Source organism: Neopelma chrysocephalum, unplaced genomic scaffold (assembly GCF_003984885.1).
Source record: "Neopelma chrysocephalum unplaced genomic scaffold, ASM398488v2 Primary Assembly neopelma1_25, whole genome shotgun sequence".
In the NCBI taxonomy this organism is placed as follows: Eukaryota; Metazoa; Chordata; class Aves; order Passeriformes; family Pipridae; genus Neopelma; species Neopelma chrysocephalum.
The window spans coordinates 46,751,992-46,771,722 of record NW_020897694.1 but is presented as its reverse complement, the minus strand read 5'-3'; the positions used below and the strand labels follow the sequence as shown (position 1 = coordinate 46,771,722).

General features: G+C 38.1%; 1 protein-coding gene across 3 annotated transcripts in view; it reads left to right on the top strand.

Moving 5' to 3' along the window:
* Positions 1-15,882, top strand: part of MID1 (midline 1) — a 242,841-nt gene extending 226,959 nt beyond the window's left edge. For all 3 annotated transcript variants that reach the window (XM_027675158.1, XM_027675157.1, XM_027675159.1), the window contains exons 7-10: positions 1,138-1,281; positions 9,734-9,895; positions 11,904-12,111; positions 13,712-15,882. In XM_027675158.1, coding sequence (XP_027530959.1) covers positions 1,138-1,281; positions 9,734-9,895; positions 11,904-12,111; positions 13,712-14,060 — 863 coding nt within the window. In that variant the 3' untranslated portion in view covers positions 14,061-15,882. The remainder of the gene's footprint in view (positions 1-1,137; positions 1,282-9,733; positions 9,896-11,903; positions 12,112-13,711) is intronic.
* The last annotated feature ends 3,849 nt before the right edge of the window (positions 15,883-19,731 follow it).

Sequence of the window (19,731 nt, the reverse complement as noted above, 5' to 3'; positions counted from 1 at the left end):
ATTTGAGCATTTCCTTATGCCTCTAGGTTGAAAGAGGCTGCTTGGAAATGTGTCTGTACTTTAATCCTTGGGAACATACATCAGTACACCAGAGACATGAACTGCAAAAATTCTTAATGGAAAGTAAAATAAATGTTTTATAAAAATAAGATATTGCAAAAGTAAAGGTGGAATTCCTTCAGAGAGACTTTTTTTAGAAGCCATTATTTGTTACTAACAGAGGTTAAAGACCTGACAGAAAAAAAAAACAAACAAAAAACCCCAAAAAACCAACCAAACTCAAAACCAAACAGTCATAGTTGACTTCCTTTTCCTTTAATACAGGCATATTTTGGTTGTTTCAGCTTGAGTACCCTCCTTCTTCTCTCTATGACAGTTGGGAGAAACACTACTGAGCACAAGAATTTTTTTTTTTTTTCATGATGTGACTTGTAGAGAAGATGGTTAGTAATGAAGCTCCCACTGAGACAAGAATGAGGAAGATTCACCAGTCTCAGAAAGAGAGACTCACTTCTTTCTTATTTAGGTGTTTGACTTTGTAAAGATTGCAGAGAAGGAAAATTTAGGCCTAAGGAGTTTGCTTCAAGTTTCACGTATTTAAATAGCTCTTTAAAGAGAAAGGAGAATATTGAGCATGAAAGTATGAGTGTTTGGAGCTTCCCCAAGTTGTATTTTTTAAATGCCACTTAAGCAAATCTCTGGTAAGATAGGTTAGCCAAACACTGCTTTCAAGTCAACTCAGAAGAGTGTTGACTCTCCCTCTTGATATGCATCAATGAAACTTTGATAATTTTGGTATGATGGTCAGAGCAATCCTAGAAAAAGTAACATGTCAATTGTACCCATTTAATCACAGTTTAATGTGACCACCAACACATCACTTGTTCTAGGGCATCTGAAACTAAAGCTACTTTAATACAAATCATTTTCAAAATCTGGAGTTCTTGATAGTAAGAATTCTTTTCCAACAGTTTGTTTATAATCAAAGTTACCACTAGAATTAACAAAACATTGCCAAAAAGTCTGTTAGATGGTACCGCTGCAAATTCATGCATCAGTTGCATCCCCTAAGTCTCAGGTGAGAGGGGAAATACTTTACTGATTGTGTCAGTAAGCCTCCTCTGTTGTATCTCACAGCTCCCAACCCACCCACCATTCGAGAAGAGCTCTGTACAGCTTCATATGACACCATTACTGTCCACTGGACATCGGATGATGAGTTCAGCGTGGTCTCTTACGAGCTGCAGTACACCATCTTCACTGGACAAGCTAATGTTGTTAGTAAGTATAAATCTTCTCTTTTGTGGTTCTGTTTCCTTACGGTTTCTCTGTAAACCAAGTGCCTTTAAATATAAATGTACTATGTCAAGAACAAAAAGGAAAAAATGTTTTCTAGGAAGATTTAAAGCCATAATTTTAAATCCAAACCAATAATGTTTTTAAAAGGTTTTAAAATTCAGAATTAATTCACTTAAAATTTCTTGTGTCTTTTCTGGGAGTGCCATATATTGGGAGCTTTCAAAGACTAAACCCAACCCATATTCCCAAAGGCATAAGTATTGTCTATGATAGCAGGACTTGTCTCTTGCATCCTAAGCCTCTTGTTGCAGATGTAGCAGATTCAAAGACCTCAGATCCATTGTCTGCACTACTCAGGCATTTGGGAGCCTGTGTAGAACTGGTCAATAGGTAGCACTGCAGCCCCGTTGTCATTTAGATAAACTTGACGACTTGACCCTTGTCAGAAATAGAGATTAAGGCCTTCCTCTGATTTTTATTGTCTTCATGACTACAAAGCATAGCTCTCAATCATTGTGCTAAAGGCTAGGTCAGAACACATCAATGCTTACATCAATGGAACAACGATTAATATTATAACTTTTTTTGACTTATAGTGACATTAACAAACGTTGTCTACCTTGTAGTATAGCACATTTTTTATCAAATACACTCTATATTTTTAAACTGTGACTTTCTGTAATGACAAAATTTACTGACTATTCCTTGTATTTTTAATTGTTAAAAAATTATTCCTATAAGAAAAAAAGTACTGTCTAATCTTTGGTCAGGAAACTGACACTTCTGGGTTCAGAGTTCTGCGAGCACTGTGATCATTGACTATGGATTTGGAGAAGTCATTCAGCTTCTTCCTGTTCCCTTTTAATGAGAATACCACTAGCTGACACATACTTGCTTTAAGAAACAAGGATTATGAAATTAACCAAATCAATCTAAAGGTGGAGTTTGTTTAGTCAACGTGTATGTAGACTAGGAACTCACTGCCACAGAGGGTTGTTGTGTTTTTGAGTTCAAGAGATGCCTGGACAGATCATGCAAAAAAAGTCCACTGAGCACAATGAAGTGCAGAGACTTCCTCCCGGCTCAGGAAGTCCCAGAGCTGTAAGCTCTTGAGGCCCGGGAGGGCATGGTGAGAAATGGTTACTGTGTGCTTTCCCGGTTCCTTAAAACCTTCCTATGCCCTCACCTTTGTCCACATCAAACACCCTGGCCCCACACTGAGCTAGGTAGGGTTAGTTCTGAGCCAATGCAGACGTGTTTTTCTTCTTGTAAAATTTGTTGAAATACTTTGATGAAAGTCCGTGCTGTGGACATGCTTACATGCTTTATGTCAGTGGAAAAATGGTATGGTCTATGCCAATTTTCAATACTGAGCCAAACTCTCACACTGACTCCTCTGCTGCTGTGTGCACCTCATTTTCTCCATCGCTAATGAGGAGTTTGTTTTCCAAGCCATCTGAAAGGATATCTGAGAATTCATGTGCCAGCATTTTAATACCTTTTTTAAGTACCATACTGTGAATGTATTATAGTTTTCAGGATTGACTGAAAAATAAACTACATTATTGAAAATCTGATGAATGTTTTGCCAAAACATCCATTTAGTATTTCCCTTGACAGCCTGATTTTGAAGAACACACAGTAAAATTTAAGATTGCTGAAAAGACCAAGTAAACTTCAACACATGCTCCTACATCTGAGCAAGCTGGATTAGGAAAAAGTCTAGTAGTAATTTTGAACAAATTGAAGCAAGGTATATAAGGAAGGAAAGTCTTTGCTGATTAATCACTACTAAGCAGAGACGATACAACAGTACTTCCCTTGTTTCCTAGCCCATTTTTATCTATGGATTTATGCTAGACAAGTCAATTATTGGCACTGTACGTGAATGACAGCAGCAAAAGGTGTGCCATTTCCACACTTTTGTGATGTAGGGTTTTAGTCTTTGCTTACTAGGGAATAAATAACAAGATATTTCATATTTAGGCTGTATTGTAGGTTTCCCATGTGGAGATGAAAGCTTTGATCTGTAAAACATGTATCAATTAGTCTGCTTTCAGAGATGCAATGTAATTTTCAAGCATAGCATGAAGTGCTTAGTGTGCAGTCTGAACTTTCACTTTAACACGTTGTAAAAATGGTGTAATTAAAAGTTTGAAGAGAAAACAAATTAACACTGTAAGAAACTTTGTTTACAAAATGCTCTGTAGACCTTAAATGAAGGTAGAATAAAGTTAAAGAACTGGCACTTTTTTTTCTTTTTCTCTTTTTCAATGCAGATAGCTCTTACACAAATATCCTGGCTGTTACATTCAATTTAATTGAGAGCTATAATGTTAACCAAAATTAAGCACATGCATATAGAAGTGGAAGGCCTTTCTAAATGTCATAAACCTTTTTTTTTAAATCTCGTTATTTAATATAGACTTGAACACCTCCAGTAGTGATGTTCCCACCAAGTCTAGCTGCTATAGATCTGCCCAGGTTTCTAACGAGGGAGACTTTCCCAGTTCATTCCAACTTAAACTGGTATTGGAGATTTGCCCACTAACATCATAGAATGATAACGGAATCACTTAGGCTGGAAAAGACTTCTAAGATCATTGAGTCCAACCATTAACTTAACACCTCAAGTGCACCACTAAACCATGTCCCTAAGTACCACATTGGCATGTCTTTTAAACACCTGCAGGGATGGTGACTCAACCACTTCCCTGGGCCTTTACATGAAGAAATTTTTCATAATATCTATTCTAAAACTCCCCTGGTGCAACTTGAGGCCATTTCTTCTTGTCCTGTCAATCCTATCCTGATTTTACTCAGAACACTGCCTGGATGTTTATTCACTTTGTTGCATTCTATTCTTTGTCCTGAAGAAGGATCTAATCTCCCAACAGGTGTTATGAATGGCTTTCCAAGATTGTTCTTAGAATATTAGAGTGTACCTTAGTAGCTCCATTGAGCACAGAGAGCTGCTGCCACTGCAGCCTTCATGTTTTGATGAACTGAAGCTAGGTGATTTTTTTTAATCCTGTTTTAATGAAATAGTCTTTGGGTTAGCACTAATTTCTTCCTATGTATGGCATTTGCATGCTGTTGCATGTAACTATATTTTTATTTCTCTGTCGTATCCCAAAAAGTTTCCATTAGTATTGCATGTTGCCTCTAGTAGATAATGTAAACAGGTTCATAGATTGCCTTCAGTTCTGTGTTTTTGTGGCTATGAATTAGTCACCAGGAAGTAGCTAGAGTACTGCATTAAACCAACAAGCTTTTTCCCCCGAGACAATAGGAATCACTTTGCATACATATCCACCTACCGTGCTAATGGAGGCTGTTATTTTAGAATCTGTTTCTTAAACCACATAGCCAGCCTGACTGCACTTTCCAGTTCTCAGTATATTTCCCCCACCAGAGGCATATATCATTCAGAGATTGCTAAGAATTCTGTAAGAAAAACAAGCAATGCTATGTTTTTCTAGTATATTTTCTATCCAACATAATCAACTATATTCTTTTTTATTAACTGAAAAATTGGAAAGTTAACATTTGATGGAAAAGGTCCAAATAGAGTATTTCATTTGAATCCTATTTCATACAGGAAAGATTATTTCCAAATGTGGCCAAACTGCTTGGCTATTCAATGCTTGGCAGCCCTGTTCTGTGCATAAGAGCAATATGGAACTTTAAATTAAGCAGGCTTTAACTAAAGCAGTTGTTTTCAGAGTTATACCATTTGGACATTTGCATTTCTGAGATGCAGCTAATCACCTGCAATCTGAATATGGTAAAGGCTTTTAAAATTACTTTGTCACTAGCTAGCTAACATGCATTATGATTTCATTATCCCGTTTCAATAAATTTTCAAGTATTCCTTGAGTATGCCTTTTTTAACATATTTGCTATAATGTGCTTCAGGAGGGTTCAAATTTAAACACCCATTTTTTTCTAGCTCTGATACAAGATGTCCATGAAAAATGTGTCTCTTTTTTTTAACAAAAAGCAGTAAATAATTCTCTCTTGGTGGTAAAAGGAATCAGGGTTAATTAGTTATATAGCCTAATTACGAAAATTAAGGATACAGTGTATTACTGTCAGAACCTTTTCACTGTTACATGACTCCTTTTCCTATGAGACAGGATAAGAAGTTTTGAAGGATCCAAGACAATTAGGAGCCCAAGCTTTCATGAAAAACAGTGAATTTATGATTCACGTATCAATTTTTTAATATTCTAACTTTTGTCTCTTTCTGGAAGTTCTGTTTTATTAAAAATATATTCCTTAAAATCTTCATATTTATACAGAAGATTTTAATATTTTTTAGTGACACAAAAGTAAATTTGGGATAAAACCAGGAAAACTGCTTCTTGAAAATAATTTTTAATCAAATTATTTTAAAATAATTAAAATACTCAAGCGATTAAATAACCTTCCCATGACTTTGGTGCTCCTCTTCCAGTTTTCAAGAAGATATCTTTTATTAAAATCTAGCAGTGTAAATTTTAGGAGGATTTACACCCTGTGATTTTCCCCATCTGTTTTTTAAAGTGCATCAACAGCCAACACCAGGGAAATATCTTTACAAATTATTATCTCCAGACTCTGAGAAACTTGTTTTAAAAACTCACATATCCTGTACGGACATCACTGTGCTCACTGCACCATTCCAGGATGTAATTTAAATTCTCTACATTTTTGTTAGGCTACAGTTTTAAAATACATTGTTTTACCATCTGCGTAGCCCTGTAAAAAGCCCTGGGTTTTTGAAACAAGAAACCTGAATGTAGCCTGGATTAGGATTGGGTACAATAGGAGACCCTTAGCTCCTGCTGCTGCTCCAGTGAAGAGATGTGTGCTTTTCCACTTCACCTGCTGCCACCAGCAGGGAGCTGAGAGGGCAAACACTGCTCCCAAATGCCAGTGTGACCAGGCTGCTTGCTCATTTCCCTGAGCTCTCTTAATCATATTCTTTTGTATTCAGAGAAGAAAGGCTGTCCTGACAGGGCATATCTGGAGACAGATTCTTTTGATGTAGTGACAAATTATTCTTTCTTACTTAAAAGCTTAAATTGGCTGCCACTGGTAACTATTCTCCATTTTGAAGGAGTTTGGACTTGTAGTTTGGCATCATCAGAACTTCATTCCTAAGATTTTTGTTTCAAAGTACAATTTCAAGCCTGTTATCAAATATCTCACAGTCAGGAAGCACAAGGACATATCATGAGCCCCTTGATGCATAGGCAAGAGCTGAGCTTGTTGAGACAGCAAGGTTTGTCAAGCAAAGTAACCAAGCCAGTCGCTGCACATCCAACATTCATTGTACAATGGTAGTCTGGGATGCCTAAGACTGGAAGGATGAAGAAAAGAAACCCAGAGTGTCTTCTGTCATCAAAGAGGATAGAACATTCCCCTGGAACATGAGTCAAGTTAAAGGGAGGATTCCTAACTCTCCCTATTGACTGTGCAGAGAGTTTAGGTATGTAGGTCCTTAGTGATTATTGGCTACGTATAAATCCACATACACAGGAGGAGAGCATAAACTTAAGAGAAGACTCACCTTTACAGTCCTCTATATACTTACTTAGGTCAAAATTTTATACTTCGTTAAGGGGCAATCAATCTCTGGGGGGTATCCATAAAAAGTGTAATGCAAGCCTGAAAATGTGCCCATTAGAGAGTTGTAATGACTAATACAAATCTAGTTTAGACATGAGTTAGCAAAAATCTGGTCATTTCTGTGTCTGCATAAGAGTTAGTTTATATATGGCTTATGTATACCATAGAACTTTGCTTTCAAAGTGTGGTTGTGGGTGGAAAAGACATTTCTGGGATTACTGTCTGTATCCATCCCGCTTACTGTCATATGTTATTTGTTAATCCATCAGAGGCATCTTAGTTAAGGATTCTTTGGTCATCCTGCACTTCATCTAAATTCAGTGCTTCATTTTGTTTTATTTTAACTATTTTAACTATATTTAACTATTTTGCAATAGTACCTATGAGTCCAGTAAGGAATGGTCTCAATGCAAAACCATAGTGGTAGTTTAGCTACAGAACAAGTGTGCCTGTACTGTAATACCCATGGCAAACTGGGAAAAGATGAGGTTTCCTCTGAGCAGTCAGTGAAATATATCAGGAAGCTGCTTTTTTTGTTTCCTTTCTTCCGCTTAAGAAACCCATTCACACACAGCCTAAGAAAATAGATAAGATTCAGAGTTTATGGCTTAGTGACAGAAGACATGGACTGGTGTTGCTACAAGCAGTTTACTACCAGGTTTACTACCAGGCCCAACTGAGGTTACCATAAGGATAACACTGGGTTCTTTTTCTTCATGAGGAAGGCAGATGATTGCTCTATATGACCTAGTTTTTCAATAGTCTTGAGAAAAGCAGTGCTGCAAGGTTGCTTTTCTGTGCTGCTTCTATTCACGTATAGCAAACAGTTGGAATCTCTTGTAGCTGATATTTAGGGAGGCTAAATGTAGTCAGATGTTACTACATGTCAGTTGGATGCTCACTGGTTGGTGCATAAGGAACATACTAGAATTCTTTTTTTTACCCCACTTTACACTAAGAAACTGCAACCAAGAAATGTCATTCTGGTAAATTACGGTCCAAAGGCCACAGCCCATATGTGAGTTCAGCCAGGGGCTTAGGCTTCCAGACTTCAAATCAGGGTGATGAAGGAGAGTGACTCATCTCATGTCATTTTAGATAGCTGAATCTCACCTATGCTAGTCACCCAGGCTTCTTCTGTGGACAAGAAAAGAGAGGCACTTGTGGCTGGTAGGATGTTCACACGTGGAGAAGTGAAAGAAACTAGTTACTAAATTCTGCCTCTGCTCAGAATCCAGAAAAATAGGTTAGGCATTGTAGCTCTTCATTAGATGACAAGATAATATGGATCCAGCTTGAAACTGTGCTACAGTTACCCATTTGCACAGCGGGATGAATATCTGCCTGCCTCTTGAGGATGCTTTGTAATGTAAGGGAATTTTGACACACAAGCTTCATAATTCTTAGATTGAAATTTGGAGTTTGAATTCTGTTTCTAATGGTATTTTGTTATGAAGAACACATCCCAAATTAGGAAGGAATCTCGCAGTATGCTTATGAATTGTCTATGAATCTGTAAAAACCTGTATCACAGGTCTGTTTCTTTCAAGTTTTGTATTCAGTAGCCTTTTAAATTTTATTTTACATAAAGGTTTTGTATTGTCTGATATGCAGAGCTGAAATTACTACTGAGTTCTCTTTACTCCTTACTGGTTTGCTCGTAAAACATTAATCAAAAGCTGAAACTGTCTTTAAATAACAGCAACAGCTTTCATAACATATTCTATGCCCAGTAAAGGCTGAGACCAAGAAGTCTGTCAGGTTCCTAATCCAGTCAAGCATTTCTCTATTAAGTTTTCCAGACTTACATATGTACGCACATGCGTACACTTCCATCTGCATCTATCTTTTTCTAGCTGTATAACCGTATAAAAGGTTGTGAATATATATACTCTTCATGAATGTTAAATTTTTTATTTATGTAAACATTTATAATAAGAGAGCTATAAGACTGGGGATCCATTAGACCAGGAGCTGTTCCAAATGTAGAATAAGTAATATGGGTGATTGACTGCCAATGCAGTTATACCACAGTAGGAAAAAATGTATGTCAATTAATAAGTCAATTTTAATGGAGTACTTTCCTGTTTTGATTATGATATTGCTACTCCCTTATTTTACTTAATTCCTATATATTATACTTCTATGGTTGTCATCAAATGTACCCAAGAACTTTTATAAATGTAAAATTTTCCGGATCTTTCCCAGCTGGCATCTCAGCATGAGGACATAAATCAAATAGTTGTGTCCAATAAATTTACTGGCTGAGATTACTTTCTGGCAAAGTCTGACATGTAAGAATCAAAGCTTTCTCTGAAGACCATTCTTTACTCTGTTTGGCCTCCCATGATTTGCTTCAGGTCCTGAAGAATGCATACCTGGGGACTGCCAGCAAAGGTGCCTCCCCAGCCCTCCTGGCTTTACTGCTTACGTTAGTTTTCTGAGGCTTAAACTGAGTTCATTAATCCAAACAGCAGATTGATGGGATCGTCATAATCCTCTAGCTCTTAAGCAATAAAGAATTCCTTGTGCTGGGATATGAAAAATCTCAGACTGCTAGTATCTCCACTGAGACATTTCTTAAATGCCCATTTTTTATGGTTGACTTCACATAGCAGGAACTTAAAAGGTACCATGGCTGAGGGTTGATGAAATGAGTTAGTGGCATTAAGTAGTGGCTCCCTAAATGTAATAACACTTTAAAAGGTATAGAAGCAAAATTCATATTGGTCTTTGGGTTCCTGGGAATGCTCTAAATGTCCCTCTGTTACTAAGTGTTTAGTGTGTTATGACTGATGTGCTCTGTTTGAAATTGCAGGTTTATGCAACTCAGCCGACAGCTGGATGATTGTTCCTAATATCAAACAAAACCACTACACGGTGCATGGGTTACAGAGTGGCACTAAGTACATCTTCATTGTTAAGGCCATTAATCAGGCAGGCAGCAGGAGCAGCGAGCCTGGCAAACTCAAGACAAACAGTGAGTAATGTGAGATCCAGCATGCATGCATTCTTTCTGGCCTTCCTTTTTAGGTTTGATCTTTGGAAGATACAAGAGCACAGAGCAGTTTAACTTGTTTAAAGTGCTTCCCACAATGAAAGCCACTTCTTTAACTCAATTCAAGAATGCCAGAGTCTTCGGTAGTGCAGAAAATCCTTTTTTTTTTTTTTTGGAGAGATGCATCCATTGTTTGGTCACTGGAAATACCACATAGGAACAGAGCCATCACATGTCAAATGGTTGAAAATACTCTTTTGTGAATTTGTTTTAATATCCTCTCTATTCTTTTACCTCTACAAAGCAAAAGCTTTTCTTATGTTTGCAATAAAACCTTTTATTTTGGTGTAGTGTTCAGAAGATAATTTCTAGTCTAATTTTATCCACCAAAATTATATCTTTTTAGGAAATTGGAAAACTTCTTAGCTTTATCCGCCTCAGTTTTTTATAGAGTTCAGCAAGGTGGTAGAGTAGTCAGAGATCCCACTTCAAAAAACAATGGTTATACAAATTAATAGCAGACATAGAATAACAATTTTAAGACTGGTTTTCAGCTGTTTTCTTCTTGTGTCTCAGCCAACCTCTCAGTCATGTAGTCATCGTGGGCAGGAAAGAAAACACTGGGATTTATACATCCTCTGAAACCTGCTTATTGTAGGAGGATGCTTGAAGAGGGGCAATACTGAATGTTACAAGAACAATACTGAAGAGAATGGCATGTACAGCTTCCTGATTTCCCCCTTTCTGCTATTAACCTGTGCAATGTGACCAGACACAATTCAATACAGAGAGACATCCTTCAGATACTGCTTCAGCACACAAAGGCTACTAACCAGTCAGAGAGGCAGGCCATACATATGTTACTGCTACCAGGTGGTAAGAAATAGTCCCCAAAAACTTTCCAATGGGTTTATTTTATATTTAGTCATAATACATAATGAAATGCACATTGCAAAAGTAGATAACCCTGAACAATTTACATCTTACTTGAAGTACATGTGCCAATGCCTCACACAGACTTCATGAGAGTGCTCGTTTTCATTTTCTGTGCATGTCATCAAATCTTCCAATTACATGTTTTTCCCCTTGATATAAAAGACAGTAAGAAGGGGAAAGTGCTTTTCTGGATTACTTGTGGAGTCATACTTTTCTAGTTGTCTCCTGGTGGAGGTAAATGATCTTTCTGCCTTCTGACACAATAAGCAAGCCTGTCAGAATTGTGGTGGGCTTTATATATCTTCAGGGTTCAATTTACCAAATAGCTTCCTGTTATTGTCTACAAATCTTGTGCTACAGCCCAAGATACTTGCCAAGAGCAACAACCTCAATATTGTTATTACACCATATTATTTGGACCAAGTTACAGTTCACTTCCTTCTTTTAATGCACAGTATCCAGTACCACATGGGCATCCTTCCAAAGCAATCCTGAATTGTTGACTGTGCTTGTTATAAATAAAGCTGTGAGTGAATGAATGAAGAGACAATGCTAGTGTTTCTTCTTATTTTTAAACTCATTTTGTGAGATTTGAAATCATACTTTTTGTAGGAATAATGAAGATGTTATTATGGAGCCTTATCCCTAAAGAATGAATTGAACAAAATTTACTCCAAATCTAATATGCTGGGAAAAAAAGCAACCCTCAGACCATTATTAGCATGTATATTGGTTTCAATTACATGCAAGAATCAGAGTATTCTGGTTACCTCTAGGTCAGAGATAAAGGACATGATGATTATTCAGGGCTCTTTTCAGGGATTATCGACACGGGGAAGTTAGTGCACAAAGAAATTGACAGTAAACTGACAATGCAATGCAAACGAGCTATTGCAGGGATCAGAATAGGTTAGTCTATCTCAAGAATGCTTGAGAGGAGGAAATTAATATGGTTATGTAATGTTGCAGGCTTCTTAGAGGCTCACTAATCCACTCTCCTTTTCAAAATCAAAGCCAAGCCATTATTCTGTCATCTTTGCCTCTGTGTCTCTAGGTCAGCCATTTAAACTGGACCCCAAATCTGCTCACAGAAAATTGAAAGTGTCTCATGATAACTTGACGGTGGAACGTGATGAAACATCCTCCAAAAAGAGTCACACACCAGAGCGATTCACAAGCCAAGGGAGCTATGGAGTAGCTGGCAACGTGTTTATTGACAGTGGGCGGCATTACTGGGAAGTGGTTATAAGCGGGAGTACGTGGTATGTATATAAAAATATATGTGAAAAGAAGCACTAGTTCCCATCATGCAGGTGCTGGCATAGTTTCTCTGATAGAGACCAGTAGCAGAAGCGTGGGGAAGAGTATGAGAGCAGGCCAAGCATATATTTTCACACAGTTTGTCAGACTATTTTCCCAATCTCCAGTGCTTTTGGACTCTGGAACTAAATCTGTCACATTAAACATCTTTATATTTAGCAGTCTTCACAGGAGTTTTACTCCATGTCTGGGAACGATTGTTTTTTTGAACCCATGTACAGTACATTTTGAGAGCGAACTTTGTAAATGTGATCATTTCTCCACTAAACGTGAAAGATTTCCATGTCCTTCAGTAAGAAAAAATAAATAAAAATGAGGACAGTTTGATGATCCAGTTTCACAGGGACAGAGATCAGATTTGCTTCTGGAGAGGGGATGTGGAGCAGCAGAGCTGTAGGTCTGTGCCCCAGGGTATGAAGCAAGGGGAAGGAAATAGAAGAGTGCTTTCCTCCACTTCTGAATGATCCTCTGTGTCATACAAGGGCAGATTTCCAGAGGCCTTTAGTCAATGGAACAGGTGTTATCCTTTGGTATTCAAAGGCATCATGATGAAGGCTAGTGGAGTGGAAAAATCAGTAAGGTCTTCAGGTATTGCCCACTGTCTCAAACAAGAAAAATTCTGTTTGTCTGTGTCAATGCCAAGGAATGGAAAAAAAGTAACTTATGGCACATTAATCTCTGTTGGTTGAAAGCTCAACAAATACTGCAGTGTCCCTAAAATGTGAGGAAATTTTAAATTTCTGTTATATATGACAAATCAGGTATTTGTCCCCAGTGTCCATTAACGAGAACATTTTCACAACCCTTTTACCCTGCACATCTTGCCATAAATTATGGTTTCCAGAGCAAATCTCTTCACTTACATTGCTTCACTTGGCCAGAAACTCAGTCCCAAAAATGCTCATTTGAATCTGAAAACCACATCAGCATCTGGCAAAACATTTTTGAAAATCGCAAAATGGTTTTTTTTTAATGTGTCCTTGATGTTTACTCTTGCATGCCTTCTTCTGGGCCATATATTAAAGGAGCAAGGAGAGGTCAGATTAGCTGACAGTCAGCAGTGTATTTTAAAATCAGTTAATTCCTCTGAATTCATCTGTTGGAAATGGAAGTTTGGGGCCAGTGATTTCATAGAATCATAGAATCATAGAATCAGACAGGTTGGAAGGGATCTCTGAGATCATCAAGTCCAACCCTTGATCCACTACCACCGTGGTTACTAGACCACTCTGAGTTGCTGAACACTCAACAATCTTCCTTTTGAATACCAGAGGTAAGCACTCATAAAAATTGCCATAGCTGCCAAACTAGAAACAATACAATGAGTTTCCCTGATCTCTCAGACCCAAAAGAGAGATGAAGAAAAACATTAATTAAGCCTGTGCAGGTATTGTGGTGAAACATCACTTAACCAGAACTTAAACCAGCAGCAGTAAGAGGCCGGGGCATTCCAGTGAGTCCTCTGGGCTAACATTTGACTTCACAGAGAGACCAACATGGCTGGAAGCATTTGTTTCCTTGAGATGTTCTTTTCCCTTGCAGGTATGCTATCGGTATTTCCTACAAGTCAGCACCGAAGCACGAGTGGATCGGAAAGAATTCTGCCTCCTGGGTGCTTTGCCGCTGCAATAACACGTGGGTGGTGCGGCACAACAGCAAAGAAATCCCCATCGAGCCTGCCCCTCACCTCCGGCGGGTCGGGATTTTGCTGGACTATGACAACGGCTCCCTTGCTTTTTACGATGCTTTGAACTCCTTACACCTTTACACTTTTGACATTACTTTTGGGCAGCCAGTGTGCCCCACATTCACAGTGTGGAACAAGTGTTTGACCATTATAACTGGCTTGCCTATCCCTGACCACCTGGACTCCTCGGAGCAGCTCGCGTGACTGCTAAAAGCCAAAAGGTAGGACGACACATCTTCCCAGGGTGGCCAAGCAGCTGCCTGCAGGAGCTTGCCCAGAGCTGGTGGACCTATGTGGCATCCTGACCATCGCTGCCAAATTTGGCCAAAACTGAAAAGGAGAGAATATCTCTTTCTGTGTACTCTGTAAGGAAGAACAAGAGGTGGCTTTAAAAATATCTTGGAACTTTCTTTTGCAGTTGGTTTTGTTTGGTTGGTTTTGTATTTAGTCTCTTACTGGAAGATTTATAAATTATTTATAAAAATAAAAAAAAAAAAAGAAGGGAAAGCCTGGTTTGGACACCTGGAAAATTACTTTTTTTTTTCCTGCACATTGACGGCCCTATTAATTAAAGTTTCATCAGCCTTTTGAATAATTTTATTTTACAGTGGATAAAAGCAGGAAATTGGAAGGATGAAAACTGCGCAGTGGACAAGTCAGTATACTGCAGGTTTTACTCGTACCAGCATTAGTGGTCTCATTGCCAGCCTTATTGAGTGTGAGATCTCCCGATTTCTACTTTGCACATGGAAGTGTGCAGACCAAAAGAACAGAAATAAAAAAGAGAACCAGCCAACACAGCAAAAGAATAAAGTTTAATTTACTTCTGTTCACAGGCAGTGCTCTCTCAGTTCATAAAAAACATGTGGAATATCTTCTAGAAATAGGAGTGGATAAATCATCTGGTGATTTATTTTATTGATGGCAACATTCCCATCTGCCAGTGCTTCGCTTTCGTCTTTGGGAAACATTATAGAATCACTGAGGATGTGGAAGACTGATACCATCTCTGAGAATCAGCAACACTGGAGGAGAGCAGCCAATCCAAGGTCTGACTGTAGACTAATTTGATAAAGCACGGCATCATTTAAGGATTGATTGTAATAGAAGATGTCATGGTTCTGATGGTAGACATGTGAATGCTTATTGCTGATTTTATAAGGTTCAACATAGCAAGCCCAGCCAACAACTCGGAAGTGAGACTTGCACCACTTTACCATTGATTTTAAATTAAATACAAATGTTTCACTGTCATACACTGTGTAGTGTCTATAACAAAGCAAGGAAGTCTGTTTTACATGTGCTGTATGGAGAAACAATGCAGCTGGAGTGTGCTCATAGTTATTGTCCTGGGTTGTTTGGGAAAGCACAATTCTCTTTGTGAATGAGGAGTAAAGAGCAAGCTTTCAGCAGCAGTAGGAATCTGCATGGGCAGACCCGACATTCATCCTAGTGTTGGTAGATGAGCTTCAGTGAAGGCAGTAGAGGTTGTATGTACTTTTGTCTCAAAGCTGAATCAGGTACATTTTTTCCTGTTTCCCTTCTACAGAATAGAAACCCTTTGTAATTACTGCAATGCTTACAAATTATCATTTTGGGAGATGCTTGAGGCATATGACAACTTTAAAAGAATGGTTTTCCTGTAGTGTTTTGGTGTTACTATGCAAGTGGTTCAAATCTACCTGTGTAGAGAAAGGATAAATGTAATATCAGCTTTAAGAAAATATTTGCTTGGTAATTTATAACCATGCTTTTGGTGTCTTTTGGAAAAGATGCCTTAATGCACTTTGTTCACTAATGAGTCCAAAATAAAATGGTCCCAAGCTCAGCTTCAGATTTTTAAAATACTTAAAATACTTATTCTCCCAGTAAAAGACTGTATTACAATTTACCTTCTGATGATATCAAAAAATTTATGAGCAGGATGAGGAATCTGTTTTTTTCCTTTTTTAGTAGAAAATAAATGCCTGTCCATGTTCCTTTGATTTCCCTTTATGTGTCATGCTAACTGCTGAATTAAATAGAGGAAAATTCTGGCAGTACATTGCTGGTACCAGGGCTTTCAGCTGGGCACCATCCCATTGTTCACAGGCAGGAGCCACTGATCTTTCCAGAGTAGACATAAATAAGACAAAATGTGTACACATAGTGAACTGCAGCATTTATCATACTGTCTTTAATAATCAAGAAATGTGGACCCTCAAAAATTAAAAAGTAAATAAGTCCCCAAACATTATATTTTACAATTGAATACAATGTTATTGATACAATCTGATATACACTGCCCAGAGGATCTGACCTGGGATGTTTGGGAGGTAGCTGAGATGGCATGAAAATTTTTATAAAATGAGTTGACAGGAGATGACTGATGCAAAGCAGTGATAAAAATATGCCTGAAGAAAGGAGTTTTAATCTAGGCTTATTGCCAAGTTTCTGCCTAAAAGGAAAAGGCATATTACCAAATTACATGTTGCGAGACTATGTATCTTCTCTTTTGCCACAAACATTAAATCTAGAAGCTGATTTCAGAGGTGGATAAACTGAAAACACTCTTCAGTGTTTAGCTATACAATGTTCGCAGAGATTGAGCTGGATGGAAGCAATACCATGAATTTGGAAAGGTCCCAAATGATCTCACGTATTTTCATTGTAAAGATGGGCCATGACTCTAAAGACAGATCAGGGTTTTGGCCAATGGAAGAAGAATGGTCTGTTATCTACAGGCCTTGCTGTATCATTTTTATTTTAACACAGAACATTTCATTTGTAGCTGAGCCACATTTCCCAATGGCCTATTAACTCAGTCAGTACTTCTTGTGCATATATCTTTGTGTATGTATGTACACATATGTATGGGTATACACACCAGTATATGCACAAATATGATGTATATGCAATCATATGCATATACACAGACAAAGTGACAGCAATTAGTCAGGTATTCCTTTTTTGCTTGTTTCTTGAACAATTTCATATTCTGTATGACGATGAGGAAACAAGTTTGCTATGAATGGTATTCTTCTGGACATTTTTTAACAAACAAAATCTGTTTATTTTGCAATACTTGATTCAATGCCTAATTAATCAATAAAAACTTCCATTTGAAAATGTAGCTTCTGTGGTCTGTGGCATTTTGCATGGTCCATAGTAATGAATTGAAATCTGGGGGAACAGTAATCCTTGTATAAAAATAAAATATGGTACTTTATTGTAGCATACAGTCTTAGATGAGGGTTTTTCTCTTATTTTTGAAAGTTTTGTGACTAGGAATGAGGTAGCATTGTATAATGCTGTGTTTAACAAAGGCAGGTTTTTGAGGAATAGTCTGCTGAAATGCAAGGAATGAATGTGGTATATAAAACGTGTTGGTATAAAGATTGTTTCAAAAGTGTATTTAATACCCAGGTTGGGATTCAGCAGAGTTAGAGCAAACAATAGCACAATCTCTTTAGAACATAGTAGCAGCTCAGAGTAGTCTTGAGCTTGAGGTAATGGAAGGGCAGGGGACTTTTTTCTCTGAGGCCAGATAAGGTTTTCCATGTGTTAGACTTCCATGTGTTAATGCACATCTAATAGGGAAAAAAAAATAATTCACAAATGGGCTGTGTGTCATAAATTATTTAGTAGACTGTCTTCAGCCCACTGTAGTTTCTCATTGTTGGCTCTCAGAGAACAATGAAGTTGCTGCATTTTCTGCCATGAGTTTATTCTTTGTCTGTTTTGAGTGTCCCATTTTTCAACTGCTCAGCAAAGAGACTCTCACTGAGCAGTGGGTCCCAAGGGTAGGAAGCATAAAAATCCCTCAGGTCTGAGTACAGCGTGAAAAGCAGGAAATCTGCAAGTACAGGTGAAAACGCATGCACGTTCTTCATTATTAGCAATAGTAGGTCACCAGACAGCAGCATGCATCATCTGTTTTTATCCCATGTCTTAATTGCAAACACTATATTCTTTGCACGTAAGAAAACACAACAGGACACTATTGATAGCACAAATTAAAGTGTCAGCTCATTAACCAGTTTGTTTTCAGATGGCCAGTATTCATAGCGCTATGAAAGACTGTGGGAGATTTCATTAAAATATTTTTTAATATCTCACGCAGTATAAGTATTTCTTTCTTAATTATTCTGATAAAGCAGATTTCTAGTAGTCACCAGATTCTGCTTTTAGTTGCAGTAGCCCAATTTTCAAATAAGCCCATGCTCCAAAACAAAATGAGGATTGCTATTGGCTCTCATGGGTATCACCAAAACTGAGGCTATTCATTTTAGTTGGAAACACTGTCTTCATTTCTGGTTTAGGTCTGAAGAAGTTCACACCAGCGCACACCAGTAACTCAGTAACTGTCCATGGCACACGTGACCTGAAGGCCTTTGGTGGAGCAGCTTTGGGAAGCTGGTGATAAACAAAAGTGTGCACAGGTTGCTTATGTAGTGATGTGCTGGCAATTTTCTTGTAATACAATCTCTGATGTCTTTTCACATACTCTTTCTAGTAGTGGGAGTGTGTAGTGAGATATAAGGATATAAAATGCAGTATTTTCCTGTGCTACTGAGTTGGTTGCCCATATAGAAATTAGCACAAGGTTTTTGTCTTCTGCACATTGAGGAAAGTCCTTCTCTCTCCTAAGTGCTGGTCTATGTTCTTTATTATGTTGAGCTATTTGTATTTATTGTGCTTCCTGAAATGAACAAACTCTCTTTACATTCTAATCTTTGATTTTCATATAAAATTTAAGAGACTAAAAGACAATGATGTTAACAATGTTTCAGTATGGATGAGACTCTTGGTTTGGAGTGTGAGCCTTAAGGTATCTGTCTACATAAATCAAATCTCTGTGCCAGAACAGACTGATTTGTCATTTCTGTGGGAGTTGAACAGTGCAGGTGCAAGTGTTTTCTTCTGAGGTAGGCTTTTGCATTAACTCCACCCTTTGAGTGGAATATTCTGTCTTTAGTTTTTTTTAAATTGGTTTTCTGTTTCAAGTGCAGACCATGTTAATAAGACTAAGTAATATAATCTTTCATCATGTTGCCTATTTTAACAAGCCCTGCCATGTCACGTGCCTCTGGTAGGTTGCAGAACACATCAGCTGCAACCATAACCTTTGCAACATCACCTCCAGTGTGAAAAGTGATGCTTAAGCCGTGGACCAAGTACGTGACTTTCCCAGGTGGGATTCATCCTGATTTAAGTAAGGAACCAGTTGAAGGTGAAAGGCACATATATTTCACAAAGGGTGATATAGGAAAGATAAGGGCTTGAAAACCATCAGCATTGAGGCAGTTCTGGTTTAGAAGCATGTCAATGTATTAGGAAGTCATGAAGTCTTTTACTACAGTGTGATAACAATGTCATTATTACTGCTCCCTGAAAGAGGAATGGGGTAAGCAAAAGAGGGAGTTCTGGAGCAGTGCTGAGAAAGATCACTCAGAGTGACAGGGCAGCTGGAAACCTGCCACCACTACTTGCCTTGGCACCATGCTGCAGCTCTGCAAAGCAAGTCTGCACCTATTCGCCCTTCTGTTCCCGCTCAGCCTCAATCCACATTCCCAAATGACAGGAAAAAAATATTGCAATTATATGTTTGAAGTCCTAACCTGAATAAAAGCAGCAGGGCAGGGATGAGAGCCCCAGGCCTTGATCCACCTTTATTCACCCAGATTTTTACATCTGCTAACTTCAAAGGAGATAGTCCTGATTTACACAGAGGTAGGTACAAGCCCATGAATCTTCAGTTTCCAACGGGTCAAACCCAAGTGAAGCAGAAGTCCCTGTGAGAACAGCTCAACATTCCCATTAAATCATGTCTTTGGAGAAAGCACATTAGCTGCTAGCAAAACTGCAGTTACTCATGAGCTGTTTCCCAAGGCCA